This window comes from Hemiscyllium ocellatum, chromosome 34 (assembly GCF_020745735.1).
Source record: "Hemiscyllium ocellatum isolate sHemOce1 chromosome 34, sHemOce1.pat.X.cur, whole genome shotgun sequence".
Taxonomy (NCBI): domain Eukaryota; kingdom Metazoa; phylum Chordata; class Chondrichthyes; order Orectolobiformes; family Hemiscylliidae; genus Hemiscyllium; species Hemiscyllium ocellatum.
Window position 1 is genome coordinate 2,914,604 of NC_083434.1, and position 25,899 is coordinate 2,940,502.

General features: G+C 40.5%; 1 protein-coding gene across 1 annotated transcript in view; it reads right to left on the reverse strand.

The window, feature by feature from the left end:
• The window catches only part of hivep1 (HIVEP zinc finger 1), a 180,141-nt gene that overhangs the window by 21,311 nt on the left and 132,931 nt on the right, over nucleotides 1-25,899 (reverse strand). Inside the window, exons 6-7 of the mRNA XM_060849889.1 lie at nucleotides 24,996-25,171; nucleotides 22,904-23,005 (exon numbers count right to left, since the gene is read on the reverse strand). Of these exons, the coding sequence (XP_060705872.1) occupies nucleotides 22,904-23,005; nucleotides 24,996-25,171 (278 nt within the window). The remainder of the gene's footprint in view (nucleotides 1-22,903; nucleotides 23,006-24,995; nucleotides 25,172-25,899) is intronic.

A 25,899-nucleotide genomic window follows, 5' to 3' on the forward strand; every position in this document is an offset into this window, starting at 1 on the left:
TGGATAGAGACAAGCTTTTTCCCCAGAGTGAAGGATTCAATGCTGAGAGGTCGCCGTTTCAAGTTGAGAGGTGGAAAGTTTAAAGGGGATACACGTGGCAAGTACTTTACACAGTGGGTGGTGGGTGTCTGGAATGTGTTGCCAGCAGAGGTGGTAGAGGCAAGCACGGTAGATTCATTTAAGATGCGTCTGGACAGATACATGAGGAGGTGGGGAGCAGAGGGATACAGATGCTTAGGAATTGACCGACAGGTTTAGATAGTAGATTTGGATCGGCTCAGGCTTGAAGGGCCGAAGGGCCTGTTCCTGGGCTGTAAATTTTCTTTGTTCTTTAAAAAGCCTCTAACTATCCACCCTATCTATGCCTCTCACTATTTTGTAGACCTCTATTTGGTTTCCTCTCAGCCGCAGTCTTTCCAGTGAAAACAATCCTCATCTTTTTAACCTTTCCTCATAGCAATACCCTCGAGACCAGGCAACATCTTGGTGAACCTTCTCTATCCTCCCTCCAAAACTTCCACATCCTTCTGGTTGTGTGGCAACCAAAACTGCACACAATACTCCAAATGCGGCCCAACAAGGATTTTATACAGCAGCAATATGCTTTGCCAACTCTTGTACTCCATTCCCCAGCATTGTGGATATGCACACCTGGATCAGTGTGTATGTTAATGTTCCTAAGGGTCCTGCCATTTACTGTATAATTCACACCTAATTTTGATCCTCCAAAATGCATCATCTTGCATTTGTCTGGATTAAATTCCATCTGCCAGTTCTGTGCCCAATTCACCAATCTATATCCTGTTATATTCTTTTACAATCATCGGCATTATCAGCAACTCTACCAATCTTTGTGGCATCCGCTGACTTAATAACCAGACAACCCACATTTTCCTCCAGAGCATTTATACATACTACAAACATCAGAGGACCTAAGACTGATTCTTAAAGAACACCACTAGTTACCGGTCTCTGAAAAACACCCTTCCATTGGTACTCTCTGTTGACTATGACCAAGATGTGGAGGTACCGGTGTTGGACTGAAGTGAACAAAGTTAAAAATCACACAACATCAGATTATAGTCCAACAGGTTTATTTGAAGGTTCAAGCTTCCAAAGCGCTGCTCCTTTGTCAGGTAGTTAGTGACGAGTAAATGGTAGGACCCTTAAGAGCATTGATATACTGAGGAATCCATGAGTCCAAGTCCATATCTCCCTGAAAGTGGCAACACAAGTGCATGAAGTGGTAAAGAAGCATATGCCATGTTTACCTTCATTGAATGGGGCACTGAGTGTAAAAGTTGTCAAGTTATGTTGTAGCTGTTTAAGAATTTAGTTAGGCCACATTTGCAATATTGTGTGCCATTCTGGTTGTTATACTACAGGAATAATGTGGAGGCATTGGAGACGGTGCAAGAGAGGTTTACCAGAATGTTGCCTGGATCAGCATGCATTCCCTTTCATGAGAGATTGAACAAACCTGGATTATTTTCAGGTTTGGAGCATTGGAGACTGAACGATGATCTGATATAAATAAATAAAATTACAAGAATCATTGATAGGATGGATAGTTGGAATCTTTTTCCCAGGTTGGAAATGGCAAACACTAGGAGACAAAGCTTTAAAACAAGGGGGAAAGGATTGAACAGAGGTATGCAAGGAAAGTTTTCGTTTTATACAGAAGGTGCTAGAATGGTGCTTGGAACGTGCTGCCAGAGAGGTGATAGTAGCAGATATGTTAGCAAAATCTAACAGACACTTGTACAAGCACAGACTAGAGGGATACAGACTATGTGCAGGCAGCTGGGGTTAGTTTAGAGTGGCATCATGGTTGGCACAGACATGGTGGGCCTCTGGACCTGTTCCTATGTTCTACTTGCGTCATTTTAAAAAAAAAGCAAAAATTAATTCCCAGTAAAGCAGATTTTTAGAAACCCTGAAGCAACTTTTAGATAGGACTGAAATCCAGGACTATTAACTATTAAATGCCATCATGTTCACCAAACAATTGTTTTAATAACTTTAAATATTATGACAGGAAACAGTAATATAAATTGCTGCAGACAATCAGGCTGCTTAGAATACAATGAGCTATTCTTTTAAACTGGTCAGACAAGGAATTCATCACAAGTGATCCTCACCTTTTTTATGTATTATCTCAACATAGATCATAAGGTTAAAAATAAATCCAGTTGAATTAAAGTCATTGCCCTATTATGTCTGGGTCTATACAAACTCTTTTAATCACAATGCCCTACTGTAATCCTATCTTTTTTAGATATCCTTTTCAAATAAATTCAATTAAAAACGATATGCTAGCTTCTGCCTCAGTGGCCATGTTTGGCAAACATTCTCTTAAACTTCTTCCTTTTTTAGTCATGATAATCTGACCATTCACCAGCTTGTAGAAACACGTATCCATTATTTACTGCTCATAATCTTACAATATTTTGAAAATTGACTGGATTTCTCATTAAAATCCTTCTAGTTTCAGAAAACAATATCACAAGTTTTTTTTTCCAAACTCTTCTTTATAACAAACAGCAACATTTAAAAAGCATCTGGATGGGTACATGAATAGGAAGGGTTTAGAGGGATATGGGCCAAATGCTGGCAAATGGGACTCAATTAGTTTAGGAAATATGGTTGGCATGGACGAGCTAGACCGAAGGGTGTGTTTCCATGCTTTATATCTCTACAACTCTTTAAAAAAATACAACTTCACTTGAAAAAGATTTACAATCCTCCCTCTAATCTACGACTGCACCCTCTCTGTTTTCCCCCACCCTTAGACTTTGTCTCTTCTTTAATGGAAATTCTAGCACCAAAGAGGATGAAATGGCATATAATTCCAAAATGTGAGATGCTGCATTTTGGAAAGACAAATCAGGGTCGGACTTATACACTTTATGGTAAGGTCCTGGGGAGTGTTGCTGAACAAAGAGACCTTGGAGTGCAGGTTCATTGCTCTTTGAAAGTGGAGCCGCAGGTAGATAGGATAGTGAAGTAGGTGCTTGGTAAGCTTTCTGTTCTGAGCATTGAGTATAGGAGTTGGGAGTCATGTTGCCGCAGTACAGGTCATTGGTTAAGCCCCTTTTGGAATACTGCATGCAATTCAGGCCTCCCTGCTATACGGAGAATGTTGTGAAACTGGAAAGGTTTCAGAAAAGATTTATAAGGACGTTGCCAGGGTTGGAGGGTTTGAACAATAGGGAGAAGCTGAACAGGTTGGGGCTGTTTTCCCTGGAGCATTGGAGGCTGAGGGGTGACCTCATAGGAGTTTATAAAATCACGAGGGGCATGAATAGAGTTAGTAGGCATTGTCTTTTCCCTGGGATGGGGGTGGGGTGGGGGGCCTGAGAGCTAGAGGGAGAACTAGAACTAGGTTTAGGGTGAGAGGGGAAAAATTTAAAAGGAACCCGAGGGGCAACTTTTTCATGCAGAAGGTGGTGTGTGCGCGGAATGAGCTGCCAGAAGAAATGGAGGAGTCTGGTACAATTACAACATTTAAAAGGCATCTGAATGGGTAGATGAATAAAAAGCGTTCAGAGGGATATGGGCCAAGTGCTGGCTAATGGGACTAGCTAAGTTGAGGATATTTGGTCGGCATAGACCGGTTGGGCTGAGGGGTCAACTTCTGTACTGTACATTTCTACTACTCTATGCTGGCTAGTCAACTAATTATCCCCACAAAGGAATTCCAGACTATTACTGCCAATGTTAGGCTTTGGATTCCATCAAGCACATTGTTACCGTGATATCCAGTATTCTGTCTAAGCTGTGCAGTTGTTCACAGAGTCTGTGTCTGGTGATTGGTATGTGGATGCATTGATTCTAGTTCTGGAAGTCACTGTACATGGCCCTCAGAGGTCTGTGCAGCAGCAGGGAAGGTTAGAGGAAATGGAGCTGGTAGCCCCAAGTTACATAGAACATAGAACATAGAAAGATACAGCGCAGTACAGGCCCTTCGGTCCTCGATGTTGCGCCGACCGAATCCTACCTAACCTACACTAGCCCAATAACTTCCAAATGCCTATCCAATGCCCGCTTAAATGACCATAAAGAAGGAGAGTTCACCACTGCTACTGGCAGGGCATTCCATGAACTCACAACCCGCTGTGTAAAGAATCTACCCCTAACATCTGTCCTATACCTACCACCCTTTAATTTAAAGCTGTGTCCCCTAGTAATACCTGACTCCATTAGCGGTAAAAGGTTCTCAGTGTCGACTGAAAAAGTTGTTATCTTTTTTACCTAACGCATTACTAAAATACTTCTTCCTTAAAACTCTACCACTGTATTGTTGCAGACTCTTCAAAATCACAGCCCCCCAAACATTAAAAACGAATCACTTTTTTATAGATAGGTAGTGAGAAATGGAAGACAGATTAGTCTGAAAAATCCTGTCTGTCACAGGAAGGCTCAGTTACATGGAAAATTAGAAAATTAAAGTTAAGTGAAAAGGCGTTAGTGATGAGTCTAATTGTTTCAAGAAAAGATAAAAAAGGGACAGAATGTATAAACATTGTATTGCACCAAGGAATCAATAAAGAGTGGTGAAACTTAATACCGAAAGAACATAAAGACTGTATCTGAATGCACTAAACATTCAGAATAAAATTAATGAGGTAACAATTCAAAGAGAGACAGGTGGGTATGATTTGGTGGTGCTCACTGAAGTACGGTTGCAGGGAGACCAGGCCTGGGAACTGAATATCCAAAGGCACTCAATGTTTCAGAAGGATAGGCAGGAGGAAAAGGAGGTGATGTAATTTTGTTAGTAAAGGTAGAGATCAGTGCTGTATTGAGAAATGATATCCGAGTTCAATTCCACCTTTGTGGTATTTTTATATTGTCCCCATGTCTGCATGGGTTCCCTCCAGGTGCTCCGGTTTCCTCCCACAGTCCAAAGATGTGCAGGTTAGGTGGATTGGCCGTGCTAAATTTCTCACAACATCTAGAGATATGCAGGCTAGGTGGATTGGCCATGGGAAATGCAGGGTAACAGGGACAGGGTAGGGGGTGGATTGCTCTTCAGAGGGTCGGTGTGGACTAACTAGCCTGCTTCCACGCTGTAAAGGTTCTATATTTTGATGATATAATCAGAAATGGTAGCATTAAAGATGAAAGACATAGATTCAGTCCAGGAAAGAATTTGAGCTGTAGTCCCACAGTGTAAACCAGGAAATAATGGGGACTTGTAAGAAAGGTACAGCAATAATCATGAGTGATTATAACATGCATATAAACTGGATTAATCAAATTCACAAGGTAGCCTCAAGGAAGAGGTCATTAAATCTATTAAAGATTATTTCTTGGAACAATATGTTGGGAAACTAAGCAGGGTGCTAGTAATTCTGAATTTGGAATTGTGTAATGAGGTGGAATTAATGAATGATCTCATAATAAAGCATCATCTAGGGAAGAGTGATCATAGCTTGCTAGAATTTCAGATGTAGTTGGAGGGTGAGAAACTGAAGCCCCACACTAGCAACCTAAAGTTAAACAAAGATAATTACATAGGCCAGAGGATAGATCTGGCCCTTGTGGACTGGGTTGGAAGACTAGAAGGTATGCCACTTGATAAGCAGTGGCAGGTGTTTGACAAGATACTCAACTGCTCCCAACTAAAATATATATCAGATATTAAGAAAAATAGTGAGAAGGAGGAAAAAGATGTATGTCTAAGCAAGGAAGTTAAAGATAATATAAAGACCAGAACTAAGGCATACAATATTAAAAAGGTGGGTGGTAGGCTGGAGGATTGTAATATTTTAAAGATTAACAAAGGATTATGAAAAATGTCACAAAAAGAACAAAAGTAAATTATGAAAGAAAATGAGTTCAAAATATAAAAACAGATAGCAAAAGCATATCTAAATATATAAAAGGAAGAGATAACTATAAAGAATAATGTTCGATTAGAAGATGAGACTGGAGAATTAATAGATAGAAACAAATAAATAGTAGAGAAATTAAAACAACATTTATGTTCAGTTTTCACAATGGAGGACACTAGTGTCAGTCTCAAAAGAGAGGGATGCAGAAAGTAGGAAACCACAGAGCAGATAGTTTAATAAGATGCCATTGGAAAATTGTTAGAATCCATTATTAAGAAAATTATAACAGGAGACTGGGAAAGTCAAATATAACCTCAGAGTCATCTTCATTTTATGAAGGGTAAGTCATGTTTGACTAATTTGCTAGATTTCTTTGAAGATGTAATAAGCAATATGGATAATGAGTGTCTTGTATTGTTTACTTTTCCTTAATATAAACCCCCACGCTACCGCCTATCAGCAACAGTGATTATTTTTCCCAGCACCATGTCATGTGTGTGCAGGTAAGGGACACAATGAAAAACGAATGCAGAAATCTTTATTCATATTTCACCACCAGGAAGAAAGGAAACACCTGAGTGGCTGGTGACAAGCAGTGCCCTTCTCATCAAAGGGCAATGCCAAAGTGATCAAAAAAGTGAAGGGGAGGGCAGAGACTAAATCAAAAGAGAATCGGGGGCAAAGAAACCACTACAAATCTTGCGGTGCCCATCTCTCCCTGTAAACCTTGAGGGTCTTGCTAGATACCGTGTGCTCCTTCTCCAAGGCCTGAACATATCTGCAGAATGGGGATCTTGTATGTGCTGACTGCAACAAGGTCAACCAGGAGGACCTCATAGAATATAAGCTCTCTGCTTGAACTAGATTAACCGCTCCAATTAAGGATCCCTGGCTAATAGATATAAACAGAAGTGTTAGAGGTTCTGGTCACTCTGAGAGTTGACTCTGAGGAAGCAGGATCAGTGTCAAAGACTCTCCATGTGTAAATAAAGGGTGACTTGGTGAGAAGATACCAGCCTCTGAAGTTATTTCACTGTAGATGTGTTATATCTGGACTTCCAGAAGCATTGGATAAGGTTAATACGTAAAGTCACATGAGGTTAAGGGGTAATTTATTAGCTTGGACAGAGGATTGACTAATCAACAAAATGCAGAGAGTCAGTATAAATAGATATTTTTCTGGTTGGAAAGAAGTAACTAGTCAAGTGCCACAAGGTTCGGTCCTCAGCCCCCAACTATTTACAATCTATATTAATGACTTGGATATGGGGATATACAGTACTATAGTCAAATTTGCAGACAGGTGGGGAAGTAAGAAAGAAATTTACAAACGGATATTGATAGGTTTGGTGAATGGGTCAAAATTTGGCAACTGAAGCTTCATGTCAACAAATGCGAGATTATACATTTTGGTTGGAGGAATAGAAAAGGAACTTATTACTATATATGGAGAGAAACGTCAGTGTTTTGGTGCAGAGGAATCTGCATGTACTCGTGCATGAACTGCAGAAAACTAGTATACAGGTACAACAGGTAATAAGAAAGGTAATAGAGTTGACATTTATTGCTGAAGGAATATATTATAGAAGTAGGAAAACTTTGCTATAATTGTACAAGGCATTAGTGAGACCACACTTGGAGTACTGTATACTATTTCAGTTCCTTTGAGAAGGGATGCAGTTGTATTGAATGCAGGTACAAGGAGTTTCACTAGATTGATTCCAGAGCAGAGGGAGTTGTTTTATGAAGAGAGATTGAGTATACCAAGCCTGTATTCTCTGAAATTTAGACGAATGAAAGGTGATATAATTGAGGTATACAAGATGCTAAAAGATGATTGACAAAGTCGACAGAAAAAGGACGTTTCTTCATATGGGGCAATCTAGAATGAGGTCATAGTTTTAATAAATGGTAATAAAATTAAAACAGAGATGTTGAGAATTTACTTCCCTCAAAGAGTCTGTGAATCTGTGGAATTCACTTGCCCAGAGTGTGGTGGTTGCTGAGACACTGAGTATATTTGAGGAGGAGATGGACAGATTTTTAATTAGTAACGTGTTGATGAGTTGTGGAGCGGGGGCAGAAAGGTTATTTGATGCCAAGATGAGATCAACCATGATAGTATCAAATGATGGAACAGGTGTAAGAGGCTGAATTGTCTCCACCTGCTGCTGGTTATTATTATCTTCTGTGCTTATAGCACAGTCCTTATAGCAAACAGATTAGTTACTCCCAGCTTCTAATTAATTCCCTTTTCCCCAGTTCACCAAGTAATAATTTCAAGTAACCATCCCCAAGCATTTTAAGGCCATAAGACCAGAAATTAGGCCATTTGGTTAAACAAGTCTGCTCCACCATTCCATCATATCTGAAAGGTTTTCCAACCTCGTTTTCCTGCTTTCTCCCTGTCACCTTTGATCCCCATGGCAATCAAGATCTTTTCTATCTCTGTCTTAAACATACCCAATGTCCTGGCCTTCACAGCCCTTTGTGGGAATGAATTCCACAGATTCACCACTCTCTGGCGAAAGACGATTTTCCTTATCCCTGCTCTAAAGGGTCTTCCCTTTAAGCCCCCTGGTCCTCATTTCTCCTGTTGATGGAAACACCTTCCCAACATCCACTCTGTCCAGGCCGTTCAGGATTCTGTAAGCTTCAATCAGATCCCCCTTATCCTTCTAAATTCCATCGAGTATAATCCCAGAGTCCTCAAATGTTCCTCATATGTTAAGCTTTTCATTGTTGAGATCATTCTCAATACATCCTTCCTGAGGTATAGGGCCAAAAGCTGCTCACAGTACTCTAAATATGGTCTGATCAGAGCCATACAAAGCCTCAGAAGTACATTCTGTTTTTATATTCTCGTCCTCTGTAGATGAATGACAATACTGTATTTGCCTTCCTAATTACTGACTCAACCTGCAAGTTTACCTTCAGAGAATCCTGGACTAAGGCTCCCAAGTCCCTTTGTACTCCAGATTTCTGAATCTTCTCTCCACCTAGAAAACAGTCCATGCCTCTACTCTTTCTCTCAAAGTGCATGACCTCAAACTTTCCCACATTGTATTTCATCTGCCACTTCTTAGCCCACTCTCCTAACCTGTCTAGATCTTTCTGCAGCTCCCTGCTTCCTCAATATACCTGCCCATTTTCTCCATTTCCTGAATGTTTCTTGAATCTACAACAAGCAGAAAAGCCTTGATGAGTTTTTATTTCCCCTTGAACTTTGCCAGGGCTAATCTGCTAAGATTCTTAGATAAGTTAGGGCAGCACGGTGGCTTAGTGGATAGCACTGCTCCTCACAGGGACCCGGGTTCGATTTCAGCCTCGGGTGACTGTCTGTGTGGAGAATGCAAATTCTCCCCGTGTCTGCGCGGGTTTCCTCTGGGTGCTCCAGTTTCCTCCCACAATCCAAAAATGTGCAAGGTAGGTGAAATGGCCAGGCTAAATTGCCCACAGTGTTAGGTGCATTCGTCAGGGGTAAATATAGGGTGGAGAATGGGTCTGGGTGGGTTACTCTTCTGAGGGTTGGTGTGGACTTGTTGCCCCAAAGGACCTGTTTCCATAATGTAGAGTATCTAATCTAAAAACGGTGGTAAACATCACTTTAAGTAGAGACAGTCTCTCTCCTATACCTGGCTGTGGTAGCTCATGAAATCAAGCAGCCTTTTTTTGCTGGTGACCAAACAGAACCTCTGCTGTCAATCTATGATATTCATTGACATGCACAGGAGCCTGCAACCTGATCACTTCCTTCTCCCTCTTCCCCATAGCAACATGGAACACATTATCCTTATACAGATTGAGATAGGAATGCTAATTTGCTAATTTTAACCTTGAAACAAATGGGTGACTTACAATCCAATAACAACACCATCTTCCTTGGACATTAGCAGACTCAGAATCTAATCACTGTAGATTCAGAGATTATTGTCATTTTGCAGGATATTTGTGCTTAGAGATGTTCTTCTTAGTAAAACAACCTAATGTCTGACAATAAAATTACCAGGTTTACTGTTTGATAGATGATAGAATAGATCACATGACTCCCTTTTCAATTATCCTAAAGTTACAGCTACAATCCCAAAATATATTAAATGTATTAACCTCATAATTGCAACAACATGACATCTTGAAAAGTAATATCAACTTGATGTACAAAATTCTCATTTCATTCTGGCCTTTGGATAATATGGAATGAACAGAAGCTACTTCCCTAATGAACAATTGTAGCAACGAACAGTTCCAAAGATGACACACAGTTTGAAAAGCCCTTTCACATTGGAACACTTGGAATACTGCATCCAGTTCTGGTCGCCCTATTATAGGAAAGATGTGGATGCTTTGGAGAGGGTTCAGAGGAGGTTTGCCAGGATGCTGCCTGGACTAGAGGGCTTATCTTATGAGGAGAGGTTGACTGAGCTAGGACGTTTTTCATTGGAGAAAAAGGAGGAGAAGAGGGGACCTAATTGAGGTATACAAGATAATGAGAGGCATAGATAGAGTGAACAGCCAGAGACTATTTCCCAGGGCAGAAATGACCAACACGAGGGGTCATAGTTTTAAGCTGGTTGGAGGAAAGTATAGAGGGGATCTCAGAGGCGGGTTCTTTACACAGAGTTGAGAGAGCATGGAATGCGTTGCCAGCAGCAGTTGTGGAGGCAGGGTCATTGGGGACATTTAAGAGACTCCTGGATATGCATATGGTCACAGAAATTTGAGGGTGCATACATGAGGATCAATGGTCAGCACAACATCGTGGGCTGTAGGGCCTGTTCTGTTCTATGTTCTATTTGCACAGTGAACTACTTTTTATCTGCCAGCTGTCCAGCAGGTCTTGCAGCACCAGTGTGGGTTCTGATGCAACTTTTCAGTACTTTACATAACCTTTTGAAACTTGGTGATTGATTGAATGAAGTTCTCATACTATTGCTTTCTTTTACAATTTGGTCGTTAGGCAGCAGTTCAGTAATTGGGCATTAACCAAAAATGGCACCTTGGGAGTTTCTGGTCTTTAAAGGGCAGATCTAAGTCCATTAGTAGGCAGATCGAAGTTTGCTGCAGTACAGTTATATTTTCAGATCATTAAACTGAAAGATGGTAACTTTCATATGGTTTAAGTTTCTCCAGTACAATTAATTCCATTAACAAGGATGACTGATGACATTTCAACCCAAAGCCAACACACTCAACATTCCTGAAGAAAACTGTCCTTTTCAGTGCCAATATCATGCACTACAGGCTTTACTGCTGGCTTGCCACCTCAGCAAAATGTAACCATTTAACGTGCTATAAAAACTGAAGCTATTCATGCATTTTAAAATACAGAAGTCTCATTGCAAATAATAGTAAAAACTCTAGAGTAATAAGGTCTATATAGAGAAGTAGATTAGGTATTCTATTGACATCATCCTTCAGGTGGAATAGGTCGACCACCAATTTCTGTCACATGTCAAAATTAGTTCCAATTGTAGTGCTTCATTTCGTAGTGAGTGAAAAATCCAAACCTAAGCCTTCCAGTAAATTCGTAAGCCCTTTTAATATACCGAGCACGTTTAATGTGTAAGCTCTCTGAAAATGGCATGTGCTGTAACAGATCATATTTATATTGAATACAAAGCACATTGAATCTTGCTAACTTATTAGTAAATTTGGCATAGCCAGGTATAACTATGTGCAGTTATCATCAGGCTCATATTTAAAATATGGCTAATTTCAATATACAGAACAACCTCAGTTATCAAACATCTATTCCCTGAATTTTGGATTATCCTAACAAGATCTCAAGGTCCATTAAAATTTTATTAAATTTAAATAAAAGCACAGCAAAAGCAAGCAGGATGGCATGGCAGTGGGAGCAGGAACAGGGTTACCACGGGATCCTGCTTGTGCTATTACCAGAACCCTGTTTCTGCTATTACTGCCATCACCACAGGAACCCTGTTCCCGCTATTACTGCCATCACCACAGGAACCCTGTTACTACTATTGCTGCCATCACAATGGGATCCTGTTACTGCTATTGCCCCCACCACGGAAACCTTGTTCCTGCTATTACTGCCATCGCCACAGGAGCCCTGTTCCTGTTGTTGTCATCGTTACGGGAACCCTATTACTGCTATTGCTGCCATCACCAAGGGAACCCTGTTCCTGCTATTGCTGCCATCACCACAGGAACCCTGTTCCTGCTATTGTCGCTGCCACGGGAACCCTGTTCCTGCTATTACTGTCATCAGCATGGGAACCCTGTTCCTGCTATTACTGCCATCACCACAGGAACCCTGTTCCTGCTATTGTCGCTGCCACGGGAACCCTGTTCCTGCTATTACTGTCATCAGCATGGGAACCCTGTTCCTGCTATTACTGCCATCACCATGGGAACCCTGTTCCTGCTATTGTCGCCGCCACGGGAACCTTGATCAGTTATCCGAACAAAATAGTCCCTGCCCATCTCGTTCAGATAATCAAGGTTATTCTGTATTTGTGTTTTCTATACAAATCTGAAACTTAGTAATATGTAGACTGGAACAATAATGTATATTTGTACATCTTGTGTAGGATTTGTTCATTTACTAGTTTTCTATAATTCTTTATTCTTATGTATTTTGAACTTCCCTCCTCTTCCCCTGGGCACAACAGCTGCTATCCAGAATCTGTTTGCAGGATAACCTCTCATAGTGGCTTCTCTTTGATCCTGTGTATTGACTGAAACTGTGAATGCATTTAGTTTATGGGTGACAAATTTTAAGACCATGCCTGGTTACATCAGATTCAGTTCATGTTTGTTTGTAGATAGTATTCACCTTCCCTACAAGAATGATTTTGTAAATAAACAGGTTTGAAAACATGGCTAAATGTTTGCTTATTAGAATTATTAGGAGTAACTGTATTTATGATTTTTAAGTATTAGAGATAAACTACTTGATAGCTCTTTGATAAACAATTTTTATATAAAGTTAAATGAGAGCTTAATACTTCAACAGCTGCAGCTATGATTTTTTATATCAAGTAGCAAACAGCATTCGTCTCATTTACATTTTGGAGAGATTTGGGTTAAGGAAATGCTGATTAATTCAATCTTTCAATAACACTAAAGTCCAATGGTCATAGCAATATCCTAAAATATTGAGTATTTTGTACTCTTTGGAAGTTACTCCAATTACTATTTCCATCCCTTTACATCTGGTTGCATAAATAAGAGTTTAATATTTGAAGATTGCAGATTTAAATTTGCACCAACACCAAAAACCTGGCATTAACACGTTAAGTTTTAGACTAGCCCAGAATTCTTAATAACATCTTGAAGAAATGCTGCTTGTGGAATGTTCTGGTTGGAGTCTATTTTTTTCTTTCTGTTATTGATTATCCCTACTCTCCTTCTCCACACGGTATGTCATTGGTATAGGTTCACCCATGTTTATTCTATGAGCATCCTGTGACCTCACTGAAACAGCCATTCTTCATCTGTCAGCCTGGACAGTGAATAACAGCCAAGTGTTTGATCAAATGGGGCATGCATCACAGCAAAGATACATTCAATGGATTGTGATCAACAGGTACTCTTGCTCTTAACAATTATTTCTGAGCCAAAATCAATTGTACCATCCCTGCTACTGTCTTGACTGAAATTAATCAGTCCAGTGTTTAAATCCATGATTTAGTGCGACTGCCAAATTTAATAGGACCATGGAGAAGATTGGAGGAAATACACATATTTTAATTCTCAATTGGTGTTTACTCCTATTCTGTTATCTTACACAATACTTATAAATTTCTATAATCATTTGAAAGTTAACTACATCACCTAAACATTCTTTCACTTCAAGAAAAATGGTTTCCAAGGATATTTGTTATTCTTGACAGAAAAGGTAAACTCTGATTTTAAATGTTACTGACAGCTAGTTCTTACCGGTTTTCATTTTACCTAGCCAACTTAAATAAGATGACAGCCATTAAAATAAGTGTATTTCCGATTGCTGCTGGTGTGCAAGGTTCTACTCTGGCAACAAGAATCGCTGAATAATGTCTCTATACTAACAGACTCAAATGTATCAGAAGCTGGGGCAAATATTATTAGTTATGCTTTAGGAAACATTATGTTTGCATAAAAAGGTAATTATGTTTAAAAAAGCAAAAGCAATGCAAGAAATGATAAACACTGGTATGGGTCATAACTCTACAATAGCTTACTCACTATAGGTTGTGCCACATTTAAGGAGATGTATCCACTTTGTTTTAGACAGGTCAATGCTGAAGACAAAAGATTTCACTAAATCCAGGTAATCTCCAACATCAGCAAAGCATGGTATTATTGCTGATCCTTTATAATCAGTCAAATATCCTATGCAGATAAAATTTAACGTTATATTCTTTCTCTGACCCCTTTCTTTTCTTAGTCTCAAGGCATTCCTGCCCTTTGCCCTTAAGACATCAACTTTGTCACTGGACAAACAAAAGAGGTTTTCTAAGGCTTTATAGAAGGCAGTGCTTGTTTAACCTTATTTTTCTTTTCTTTGACATGAGGTGGTTCAACCTCTGAGTTTGGCCTCAGGTCATTGTTAATTGGTGGCCCCTGGCCTCTGTAAGACCTAATGAGAACAGGTGTGTGCAGGTATACGGATGATCTACTACTGATAATTTAACTTCAAAGATGCCACAAGACATTTTGTTGGTTGACTTAATTTCAAAGTTAAATGACTAACCTCAGATTTATATTAAAGGCAACAAATCTATCTATTATTTTAAATGATATTTTCTACAATAACTTCAATGGTCAGATAACCTGTGATTTTAGGCTGCTGTGTGTAGTTAAGAAATTGTTGTACAGATCCAAGTGTAAGTAGAACTAACCTGAAATATTTTTCAGTTTTTGAAGTAACAACCTTGCACGACTAGATCGCTTTCAGTGTTATCAGGACATACCAAAATGATTAAAAACCACTGTATTACTTTTGAAGAGTAGTCAGGATTGCAATACATGCAAATAGAACAAGACTTGAATACAGCTAGTTTTTGATGTTGATGGCAAGGGAAAAATTATGGCCAGGACAATATCTTAACTTTTTTGGCACCACAAATGTTTCTGTACCTGAACAAACAAACAGTCTTGGTTTAAGGTTTCATCTGAAAGAGGAAATACCATTAATTAGATTACCCACTCAATTACTACAAAAATCCATCCACCGCTAACTACTGAGCCACCGTGCTGCCTCTCAACCACACCCAATTTCCACCATTCCTTTTACTGCCTATTTATTCACAGCATTTTGGTTACTTAGACATGATTCTGAAGGTAATAGTTAAACAGTCTTCCAAACCAATGTGCATAAATTCCAGGTTTGACTTTTTTAGTACTAATTTAGGATGATTAGCATCCTTTGTAAGGTATTACTTACTACATTATGTTGTCTACCTGCAGTCGGGGTAGGGAATATGTTGAACCACCTGGAAAGATATTGACGAGTCAGAGGGAGGAAGGAGCACAGAAACACAGGGAATGGGTCACTTGGCTCTTTATGCCTGCTACACCATTCAGTAACTGAGCTGGCTGTTGTCTTGGCTCCACCTTCCTGCCTGCACTCCTCCACCTTTGATTCCCTTGCTGATCAAAGATTTATCTAATTTATCCTTGAATAAATTTAAACATCCAGCCTCCACTTCCTTTTGGGGAAAAGAATGCCACACTCTAATAACCTGTAACAGAAAATGATTCTCATCTCTATCTTACTTCTTAAACTATGTTTTCCCCATTTCAGTCCACTATCCAAACCTGGAATTTATGTACATTGGTTTGGAAGACTGTTTAACTATTACCTTCAGAATCATGTCTAAGTAACCAAGACACTGTGAATAAATAGGCAGTAAAAGGAATGGTGGAAATTGGGTGTGGTTGAGAGGCAGCACGGTGGCTCAGTAGTTAGCAGTGAGTGGGTAATCTAATTAATGGTATTTCCTTTATGTGACTCCAGTCCCACAACAATATGGTTAACACTTATTTGCACTCTGTGATGGCTTAGTAAGCCATTCAGTTGTAACTAATTACCACTGTTTTAACAAACAAATGAAACCAGATAGACCACCTAACATTGACTTAAACACTGGAAATGACAATGGCAAACTCAGCTCTATTGACTGTGTAAAGCCCTCCTCCAGGGTGTGTTGTGTGTGCACACTGTGGGGGTGGAGGGTTGAAGGGTGGGCGGTAGTGGCTGTGATTGTGCCAAAACTGGGACTACTCAAGCAACAATCTAACATGATCATGCTCATGGAATCATGACCTACTCACAGTATCCTACACAACACCATCAGCATTCCTGCTGCTGAGACAGGACAGACCTAAAACAGGTAGTGACACATATCTGTAAGGGAATTGTCCTGGTAGGCCTCAACATTCACTCCGGATCCCACGAAATCTCATAGGCAAGGAAATCTCCTGCTGATTACCACATGTCACCCTCCTTGACCTTTAGGAAGGCAGATTACTACCTAAATGGAATCAATTTAGGTAAAGGGGCAGTACAAAGAGATCTGGGTGTTCTTGTACACCAGTCAATGAAGGTAAGCATGCAGGTACAGCAGGTAATGAAGAAGGCTAATAGCATGCTGGCCTTCATAACAAGAGGGATTGAGTATAGGAGCAAAAAGGTTCTTCTGCAGCTGTACAGGGCCCTGGTGAGACCACACCTGGAGTATTGTGTGCAGTTCTGGTCTCCAAATTTGAGGAAAGACATTCTGGCTATTGAGGGAATGCAGCATAGGTTCACGAGGTCAATTCCTGGAATGGCGGGACTACCTTATGCTGAAAGACTGGAGCGACTGGGCTTGTATACCCTTGAGTTTAGAAGACTGAGCGGGGATCTGATTGAGACATATAAGATTATGAAAGGATTGGACACTCTGGAGGCAGGAAACATGTCTCTGCTGATGGGCGAGTGCCGAACCAGAGGACACAGATTATAAATACGGGATAGACCATTTAGGACAGAGATGAGGAGAAACTTCTACACCCAGAGAGTGGTGGCTGTGAGGAATGCTCTGCCCCAGAGGGCAGTGGAGGCCCAGTCTCTGGATTCATTTAAGAAAGAGTTGGATAGAGCTTTCAAGGATAGTGGAATCAAGGGTTATGGAGATACGGCAGGAACAGGAGAGTCTGCAGGCAGTGTGTTTGGTTGCGAATCCTATTGGATCGCATAGATCAGTTAGACCGGCAATTAGAGACAATGAGGAATTTACAGGAGTTGGGGATGTGATGGATGGTAGTTGCAAGGAGGGAGATAAACCAAAAATGCAGTCAGGTAGATGGGTGATCTCCAGGAAAGGGAGACAAGTAGTGCAGGAGTCTCTTGTGGCTATACCCATATCAAAAAGAATGCTGTTTTGGAAAATGTAAGGGTGATTGATTCTCAGGGAAATGTAGCACTGACAGCCAGGTTTCTGATACCGAGACTGACTCTAACGTAATAAACGGTATGCCAGGTTCTAAGTAATCGATTGTGAGAGGGGACTCTCTAGTCAGAGGCACAGGCAGATGTTTCTGCAATCAACAGTGAGACATCAGAATGGTGGGTTGCCTCCCTGGGCCCAGGATCAAGGACATAGACAATCATAGAGATGTACAGTCCCAACCTAATCTAGTTCCACTTGCCAGCACTTGGCCCATAGCTCTCTAATCTCGGTGAAAATGCAGAACATTGTCAATGGGGACAGAGACCAGGGAACAGAAGGAGGTCATTGCACACATTGGATCTAATGACACAGGAAGAGAAAAGGACTAAATTCTGAAGATGAATATAGAAAGTTAGGCAGGAATTTAAAAAGTAGGTCCTCGCAGGTAGTAATAGCATGATTACTCCCTGTGCCACAAGCTAATGAAGGTAGGAATAGGAGGATAGAGCAGATGGATGCATGGTTGCGGAGTTGGTGTAAGGGAGAATGATTCACTTTTTGGATCATTGGAATCTCTTCTGGGGTAGAAGTGACCCGTATAAGGATGACGGATTGCACCTGAATTGGAAGGAGACTGGCAGGGAGATTTGCAAGAGCTGCCCTGGAGGATTAAACGAGTGGAGGGGCATAGGAGGGGAAGCAGGATACAGTGAGAAGAGAGATTGGTCTGAGACTGGCACCATTAGGACATGGAGCAACTCAAATTGTCAGGCAGGAACAAAGCTGACAAAGAGGTAGGACTGATAAATTAAACTGCATTTATTCCAATGCAAGAGGCTGAACAGGGAAGGCAGATGAACTCAGGGCATGGTTAAGAACGTGGGACTGGGATATCATAGCTATTATACAGACATGGTTAGGACTGGTAGCCAAATGGGTAAAAACAAAGACTGCAAATGCTGGAAACCAAAGTCTAGATTAGTGTGGTGCTGGAAAAGGACAGCAGGTCAGGCAGCAGCTGAGGAGCAGGAAAATCAATGTTTCGGGCAAAAGCCCTTCAGCAGGAATAGAGAAATGTTCCAGGGTATAGATACTTTAAGAAGGATAGAAAGCGGGGGCAATAAAGGAGGGGGCTGGCATTTTGGATTAGCGATAACCTTGCGGCAGAACATAGGAAGGATATTTGTGAGAATACGTCCAGGGATGCTATTCCGATGGAACGGAGAAGAAAGAAAAGGATGATTACCTTACTGGCATTGTACTATAGACACCCCAACATCAGTGGGAAATTGAGAAACAAATTTGTAAGGAGATCTCAGTTTTCTACAAGAGTAATAGGGTGGTTTTGGTAGGGGGTTTGAAATTTCCAGACATAGCCTGGGACTATCATAGTGTTATGGAGAGGAATTTGTTTGATGGGTACAGGAAAATTTTCTGATTCAGTATGTGGATGTACCTAATAGAGAAGGTGTAAAACTTGACCTACTCTTGGGAAATAAGGCAGGGCAGGTGACTGAGGTTTCAGTGGAGAAGCACTTTGGGGCCAGCGACCATAATTCTATTCATTTGAAAAAAAATGATGGAAAAGGATAGACCGGATCTAAAATTTAAAGTTTAAATTGGAGGAAGGCCAATTTTGACGGTATTAGGCAAGAACTTTCAAAAGTTGATGGAGGATGGATGTTTGCAAGTAAAGGGAAAGCTAGAAAATGGGAAGCTTTCAAAAAAATAAAGGTAACGAGAGTCCAGTGACAAAATATTCCTGTTAGGGTGAAAGGAAAGGCCGGTAGGTGTAGAGAATACTGGATGACTAGAGAATTTGAGGTTTTGGTTCAGAAAAAGAAGGAAGCATGTGTCCGGTATAGACAGCAGAGATCGAGTGAATTCCTAGAAGAGCATAAAGGCAGTAAGAGTATACTTAAGAGGGAAATCAGGAGGTCAAAAAGGGGGCATGAGATAGTGTTGGCAAATCAGGCTAAAGAGAATCCAAAGAGATGCTACAAATACGATAATGACAAAAGGGAAACTTGAGAGAGAATAGGGCCCCTTGAGGATTAGCACGGCCAGCTATGTGTGGGACCGCAGGAGATGGGGGAGATACTAAACAAGAATTTTGCATCAGTGTTGACTGTGGGAAAGGACATAGAAGATAGAAATTATGGGAAAATAAATAGCAAACCTTGAAAAATGTCAATTTTACAGAGGTGGTGCTAGATGGCTTAAAACGCATAAAGGTGGATAAATTCCCGGGACCTGGTCAGGTGTACCCAAGAATTCTGTGGGAAGCTAGGGAAATGATTACTGGGTCCCTTGGTGAGATATTTGTACCATCAATAGCCACAGGTGAGGTGCCAGAAGACTGGAGGTTGGCTAACGTGATGCTACTATTTAATAAAGGTGGTAAGGACAAGCCAGGGAACTATAGACCAGTGAGCCTGACATCAGTGGTGGATAAGTTGGAGGGAATCCTGAGGGACAGAATTTGCATGTATTTGGAAAGACAAGGCCTGATTATAGATATAAACTTCTGCGTGAAAAATGATGTCTCATGAACTTAATTGAGTTTTTTGAAGAACTAACAAAGAGGATTGATGAGGGCACATGGAATACAGGGAGAACTAGCCATTTGGATACAGAACTGGCTTGAAGTTGGCAGACAGAGGGTGATAGTAGAAGGTTGCTTTTATGACTGGAATAGACAGGCAGGGTCTGGAAGAACACAGCAAGCCAGGCAGCATTCGCAGGTGGAAAAGTCGACATTTCGGGTGTAACCCTTCTTCAGGACTTATGACTGGAGGCTTATGATCAGCAGTGTGCCACAAGGATCACTGCTTTTCATCACGTATGTAAATGATTTGGATGTGAACAAAGGAGATATAGTAAGTTTGCAGATGACACCAAAATTGGAGCTGTACTGGACAGCGAAGGTTATATCAGGGTACAACGGCTCTTGATAAGTTGGGCCAATGGGTTGAGGAGTGGCAGATGGAGTTTAGCTTATCTACACTTTGGAAAGCAAATCAGGCCAGGACTTTTACACTTAATGCTATGTTCTTGCGGAGTATTGTTGAACAAAGAGACCTTGGAGTGTAGGTTCATAGCTCCTTGAAAGTGGAGTTGTAGGTAGACAGGATAGAATCATAGAATCCCTACAGTGTGGAAACAGGCCCTTCGGCCCCATAAGTCCACACCAACCCTCCGAAGAGTAACCCACCCAGATCCATTCCCCTAGCTTATATTTACCCCTGACTAATGCACTTAAGTTACACATCCCTGAAACATTATGGGCATTTTTTAGCATGGCCAATCCAGCTAACCTGTACAACTTTGGATTGTGGAAGGAAACTGGAGCACTCGGCAGAAACCCACGTAGACACGGGGAGAACATGAAAACCCCACACAGGTAGTTGCCTAAGGCTGGAATCAAACCAGTGAAGAAGTCGTTCAGTATGCTTGCCTTTATTGGTCAGAGCATTGAGTATAGTAGTTGGGGCGTCATGTTGTGGCTGTAGGACATTGGTTAGGCCATTATTGGAACACTGCATGCAATTCTGGTTTCCCTGCGATAGGAATGATGTTGTGAAAAGATTTACAAGGATGTTACCAGGATTGGTTGGTTTGAGGGAGAGGCTGAATAGGCTTGGGCTACTTTCCCTGGAGCATCGGAGGCTGAGGGGTGACCTTATGGAGGTTATAAAATCATGAGGGATATAGATAGGAATAGAAAACATCTTTCCCTGGGGTGGGGTAGTTCACTGTTTTAAGGTGAGAAGGGAAAGATTTAAAAGGGAACTTTGGGGCAACTTTTTCATGCAGAGTGTAGTGCATGTATGAAAGAACTGCCAGAGGAAGTGGTAAAGGCTGATACGATTACAACATTTAAAAGGCACCTGGATGGGTATATGAATAGGAAGGGTTTAGAGGGATATGGCCAAATGCTGGCAAATGGGACTTGGTTTATTTAGGATATCTGGTCGACGTGGACAAGTTGGACTGAAGGGTCTGTTCCATTTGTACATCTCTAACTCTGTGACTCTATAACTACTCTTATCACCATTAAAAATTATGTAAAAACCTTATAGAATTATGGTCCCTGTTCCCAAAATGCTCCCCAATCAATCATCTGGCCAATACCAAGTCTTGCGTGGATGCTTCCCTAGTTGGACTAGTGTCATATTATTTCAAAAAAAGTCATTCTGGACACATTGATCAAATTCTCCAGCGACACTATAGACTTCAGAGTTTTAATAACTGTTCATGGATTGAAAGAATCAATACAGATAAACTGTTACACATGGAAAGAAACAGCAATAAATCTGTCTGGAGTAAACTATTAAGGGACAAGGACAAACTTATACAGGAATTGAAAACAATTAGCCATGTCTGGGAAATAGACTGAAGGCTACGAGAACAAAACTGACCTGACATCTGCTTGATAATTGATTACACATGTCACAAGGATAATTGACGGCCCAGAAGAATTTAAGGAGTTAACTGCAGGAAAGCTGTCTTTTCAAACAGTCAATGAGAAAGGTAACAAGGAACAAATAAGTTACTTCTGATAAGAATGCAAGCTACAGATGTCATGGTTTCAGACATGTAGTCAATAATTTGGATAAAAGAATCTAAAGAATATAGACCAGAAGGATGAAAAATCTGTATACGAATCCAGCACCAGGACCCTTCATTGGCGAGATTTCAATGAGTAACAATACACAAGGATCAAACCCTGGACATTTCCAGACAGATACTGTTGCTTGGAATCATAGTTAAATTCAACAACTCATCAAGCTGAGTTCTGAGGCTTAACCTGCTTCTTTTTGGGGGATGGAGGGGGGTGGGGGCGGGGGGGTCTTATACCGTTGCTAAGTGTAATAAAGTTTAAATCATTGTTTCAGTACTTGATTGTTCACGTAAGTAGCTGAGTTAAAGATAACTTGCGGTAATGCAACCACAATATCTCTATCCAAACTCCTGGACCTAAGGGAGTCCTCATCAATACTGGTAAAGTTAAAATCAAGCACGACAATACCCATGTTGTTTTTACATTTTTCCATAATCTATGCATATATTTGTTCCTCAATCAACCTCTGGCTATTGGAAGTCCTGCAGTACATCCCAAAGTGACTGCACCCTTCCGATTCCTGAGCTCTATCCAAATGGCCTCACTGGATGAGTCCTCCAAGGTGACCTCCCTGAGTACAATTATGACATTCTCTCTTATTAGTAACATAACTCCTCAACTTCTTTTATATCCTTCCCTATCTTGCCTGAAACATTTAAATCCCGGAATGTTAAGTTGTCAATCTTGTCCCTCACTTAACCCATCAAACCAAACAATAAATTATTTACTTTTCTGGCTCATTTTCTTGTTACAAATCTGCCTGCCCCAGGTTGCAATGACAAGGAAGTCACAATAGCTTCCCTCAGAAGCCTCAAGTTTAAATTGTAGTTGGATGCTGATGGCCTAATCAGAGAAGGACTTGCATATTTAAGAAATGACCCCAGTGTCCAATGGCTGGGGCATCACTCACCTGAAAAGAGCAAAACAAAAATATGATGCAAACAGCAGTGACTTGTGAATGTGTGTAAATCACTGCAGTTACTTTAATGCCCATTCACCTGGATTCCACTGGGCAGGCAGCATTAAAATCTGTCCTCGTTATAATACGTTCATACCTGTCTCATCAGTATCTTGATCCTCAAATGGAGCAACTGCCACTCCCATTTCCATACATTTCTTGCTATGAGCTTTAGACTTCATGTGCTTGGTCAAGTTTCCTTTGAAAATAAATAAAATACCATTAGAGTAGCTTTCATGGGAATCCATATTGACTTCATTAGCTCAATGAAGCTGAATTTCTTAGTGATACATTCAAGCAATTATGTAAACTGAGCTACTTCATTTCAACGTCCATTTAATCAATAATTCAACAGCAAAAACCAGTATGAAACCAAGAATGAAAAGCTCTACATGAACACTATTGGAATCATCAAAAAGGAACATCCTTACTAGTAAATCATCAGTCTCACTTTTGTTACAAAATCAAGGTCAGGGACCATATTCAGTGCCGGCCTCCAATAATGTTACAAGCCAAGCCCAGTCAGCAAATGGGCCACCAAACTTTGATTTTAAAAATATCGAACAGGAGGAAAGTAAGCAAAGCCATCAGCTTTAGATGCTGTGTGAAATGGTTTAGAACATAAAATTGCAATAAATTTTCATTCTATAAAGTGGTGGTAGCCGGGTTCCGTATAATTCTGGCTTTGGAATATAGCTCCACATTGCTCTAACACTTTTTTTGGGGGCAACGTTTTCCTTCAATAACTGCACTTCCACACAAGTGACTTTTGGTAAGAGGGTAAAACAAACAAGTAGCAATAACCAGTTCTGATAAATTCATGCTTGAGTTCAATCATTGCTGGTCAGCTGAAAAATGTCACCTGTAGATGATAATGCAAAACAGGTCAACAGTTGTCAACATTCATTGTTCATGGTAACATGTATAGGAAGGTCATTTTGATGTGGGACTGGGTGGTGGAGAAGGAAAACAAGGAAGCGGTAACCTGAAGTGAGGAGCGAATAAACTGGGAAAAAAAAATACGCAATTAAAAAGGCATCATTCTCAGTTCAGTCTTACCTGAGCAGAAAGCTAGTGAGTGAAAATCTAATCTAGGTCTTTGGCACAAAGTCTAGCCTGACCTTTCAGTAACGCTGAGGAAGTGCTGAATTATTGAAGCTGTTGTTCTTTTAGTTGTGAATGTTAAACTGAAGCTTTTTCTGCCTTGTCAACAGGCCACAAGATATCACATTAGACTATTTGAAAAATAACATGGAAGGGGGCCATAATCATTTTAAATTGCTTCACTGGATGTAAACAAGGTGGTAGTGATCCCGAAGTAGCAGATATAGAAATTACTGTTCCAATCCCTCTCCCTACTGAGCTAACACAATCCTGAAAGAGGCCTGTTGTTGAATAACTGAGGCATACCTATTTGGCAAATTCCTTTTTATGTAAAAACTAGGGTTTTGTGATGCATGTATAATCAATTGCCATTTTGGGAGCAGCATGATAACAGGCTTTGGGCAACAAATGTAGCCTGACTAACATCCCCACAAATTAAATGCAGGTTGTAGACATTTTTTGAGAAGACTTGTAGCTCAGGTTGAGGTTCTGGATGTAGATTTGCTCACTGAGCTGGAAGGTTCATTTCCAGACGTTTTGTCACCCTTATAGGTAACATTTTCAATGGGCCTCCAGGCGAAGCACTGTTCATGATTCCTGCTTTCTATTTATATGTTTGGATTTCTTTGGATTGCTGGTATCATTTCCTGTGGGGATGTCATTTCCTGTTCTTCTTCTCAGGGGGTGGTAGATGGGGTCTAACTCGATGCGTTTGTCGATAGGTTGTACACTTTCTAATCCAGCTAATACAATCTAGGTCATCCAAGAGTCCAGTCTCAAATCTTAAAATGTTTTGTCTTACTCTTAAAATTAAATGTTGTTGTGGATTGAGGAATGAAAAGTAGAGAGAAGAAAATATCAGGACATTTACACATATTGGATATTTTGTATTCTCCATCTTTGGAGCTATGACTCAATGACACTAAGAGAAGGGCCCCCCCACCTCCCCCACAACAATTTCAGCCATCTGTAGAAAGGATGTTGCATTAAGCATGCAAATAGATTTGAAGTATTATTATAAACTGAGGTGATTTAGGAGACAAAGTAAGCATCTAAAGGCACTGTGTACAGTATCATCAATTTACCTTTTGTTTTGAAGGAGAAGTTGCAATAATTGCAGTGATAAGGTCGGAGGTCAGTATGGGTACGAATGTGCTTTCTCAGCATACTTGGCTTCTTGCAACGTATTCCACATTCCTCACAAATATATTTTCCCCTTCCTCTGCCCCGAACATACACATATTCTTCGTTTGATTTATATCTTTAAAAATAAAGAATACAATTGGATTATAATTTGCACTACTTTTGTCTTTCAAGTTTCCAAAATATTTGTATGCATACAAGTGGAGATGAAGACTGAAATGGAATGAATACATCACATTCACAAATAAACTTGAGGGTAAATTTATCCCCCACCCACACCAGGAATTAGTGAAAAGCATGAAAACACATCATAATCCACCAAAAACATGAGAAGTTTTAGTTTAAATATCCCAGCTATAGGGTGTCTAAGTAACCCACTCTGAAGAAGCTAATTAGTAACACAAAATTTAAGTGAGCCTCCATTCCTCATATTTTCGAAGCTGGTTGCATCAAACATCAATCTGTCCTTTCCTGTGACTGGCCGATGCCCTTCAACTATTAGATGTGACTCCATGACTGAGCTGCATTTGCTGAACAATCCTGCATATACTAAAAACAATTTATGATGATGAGTTGAACTCATAACATGGCTCATTTATGCTTGTTTAAAACAACATACATTGTTACATTTTTTTATTCATTCATGGGAGTTAGGTATCATTGGCTCGGGCAGCATATCTTGTCTGTCCTTAAATGCAGAAGGCGGTGGTGGTGTATTCTTGAACTGATGGTCCCTTTGGAGTATAAAAATACCATCAATGCTGTTAGGAAGGCAGTGTCAGGATTTTCAGCCAATGAGAACGAAGGAATGTCAATACAGTTCCAGGTCAGGACAGTGTGGCCTGA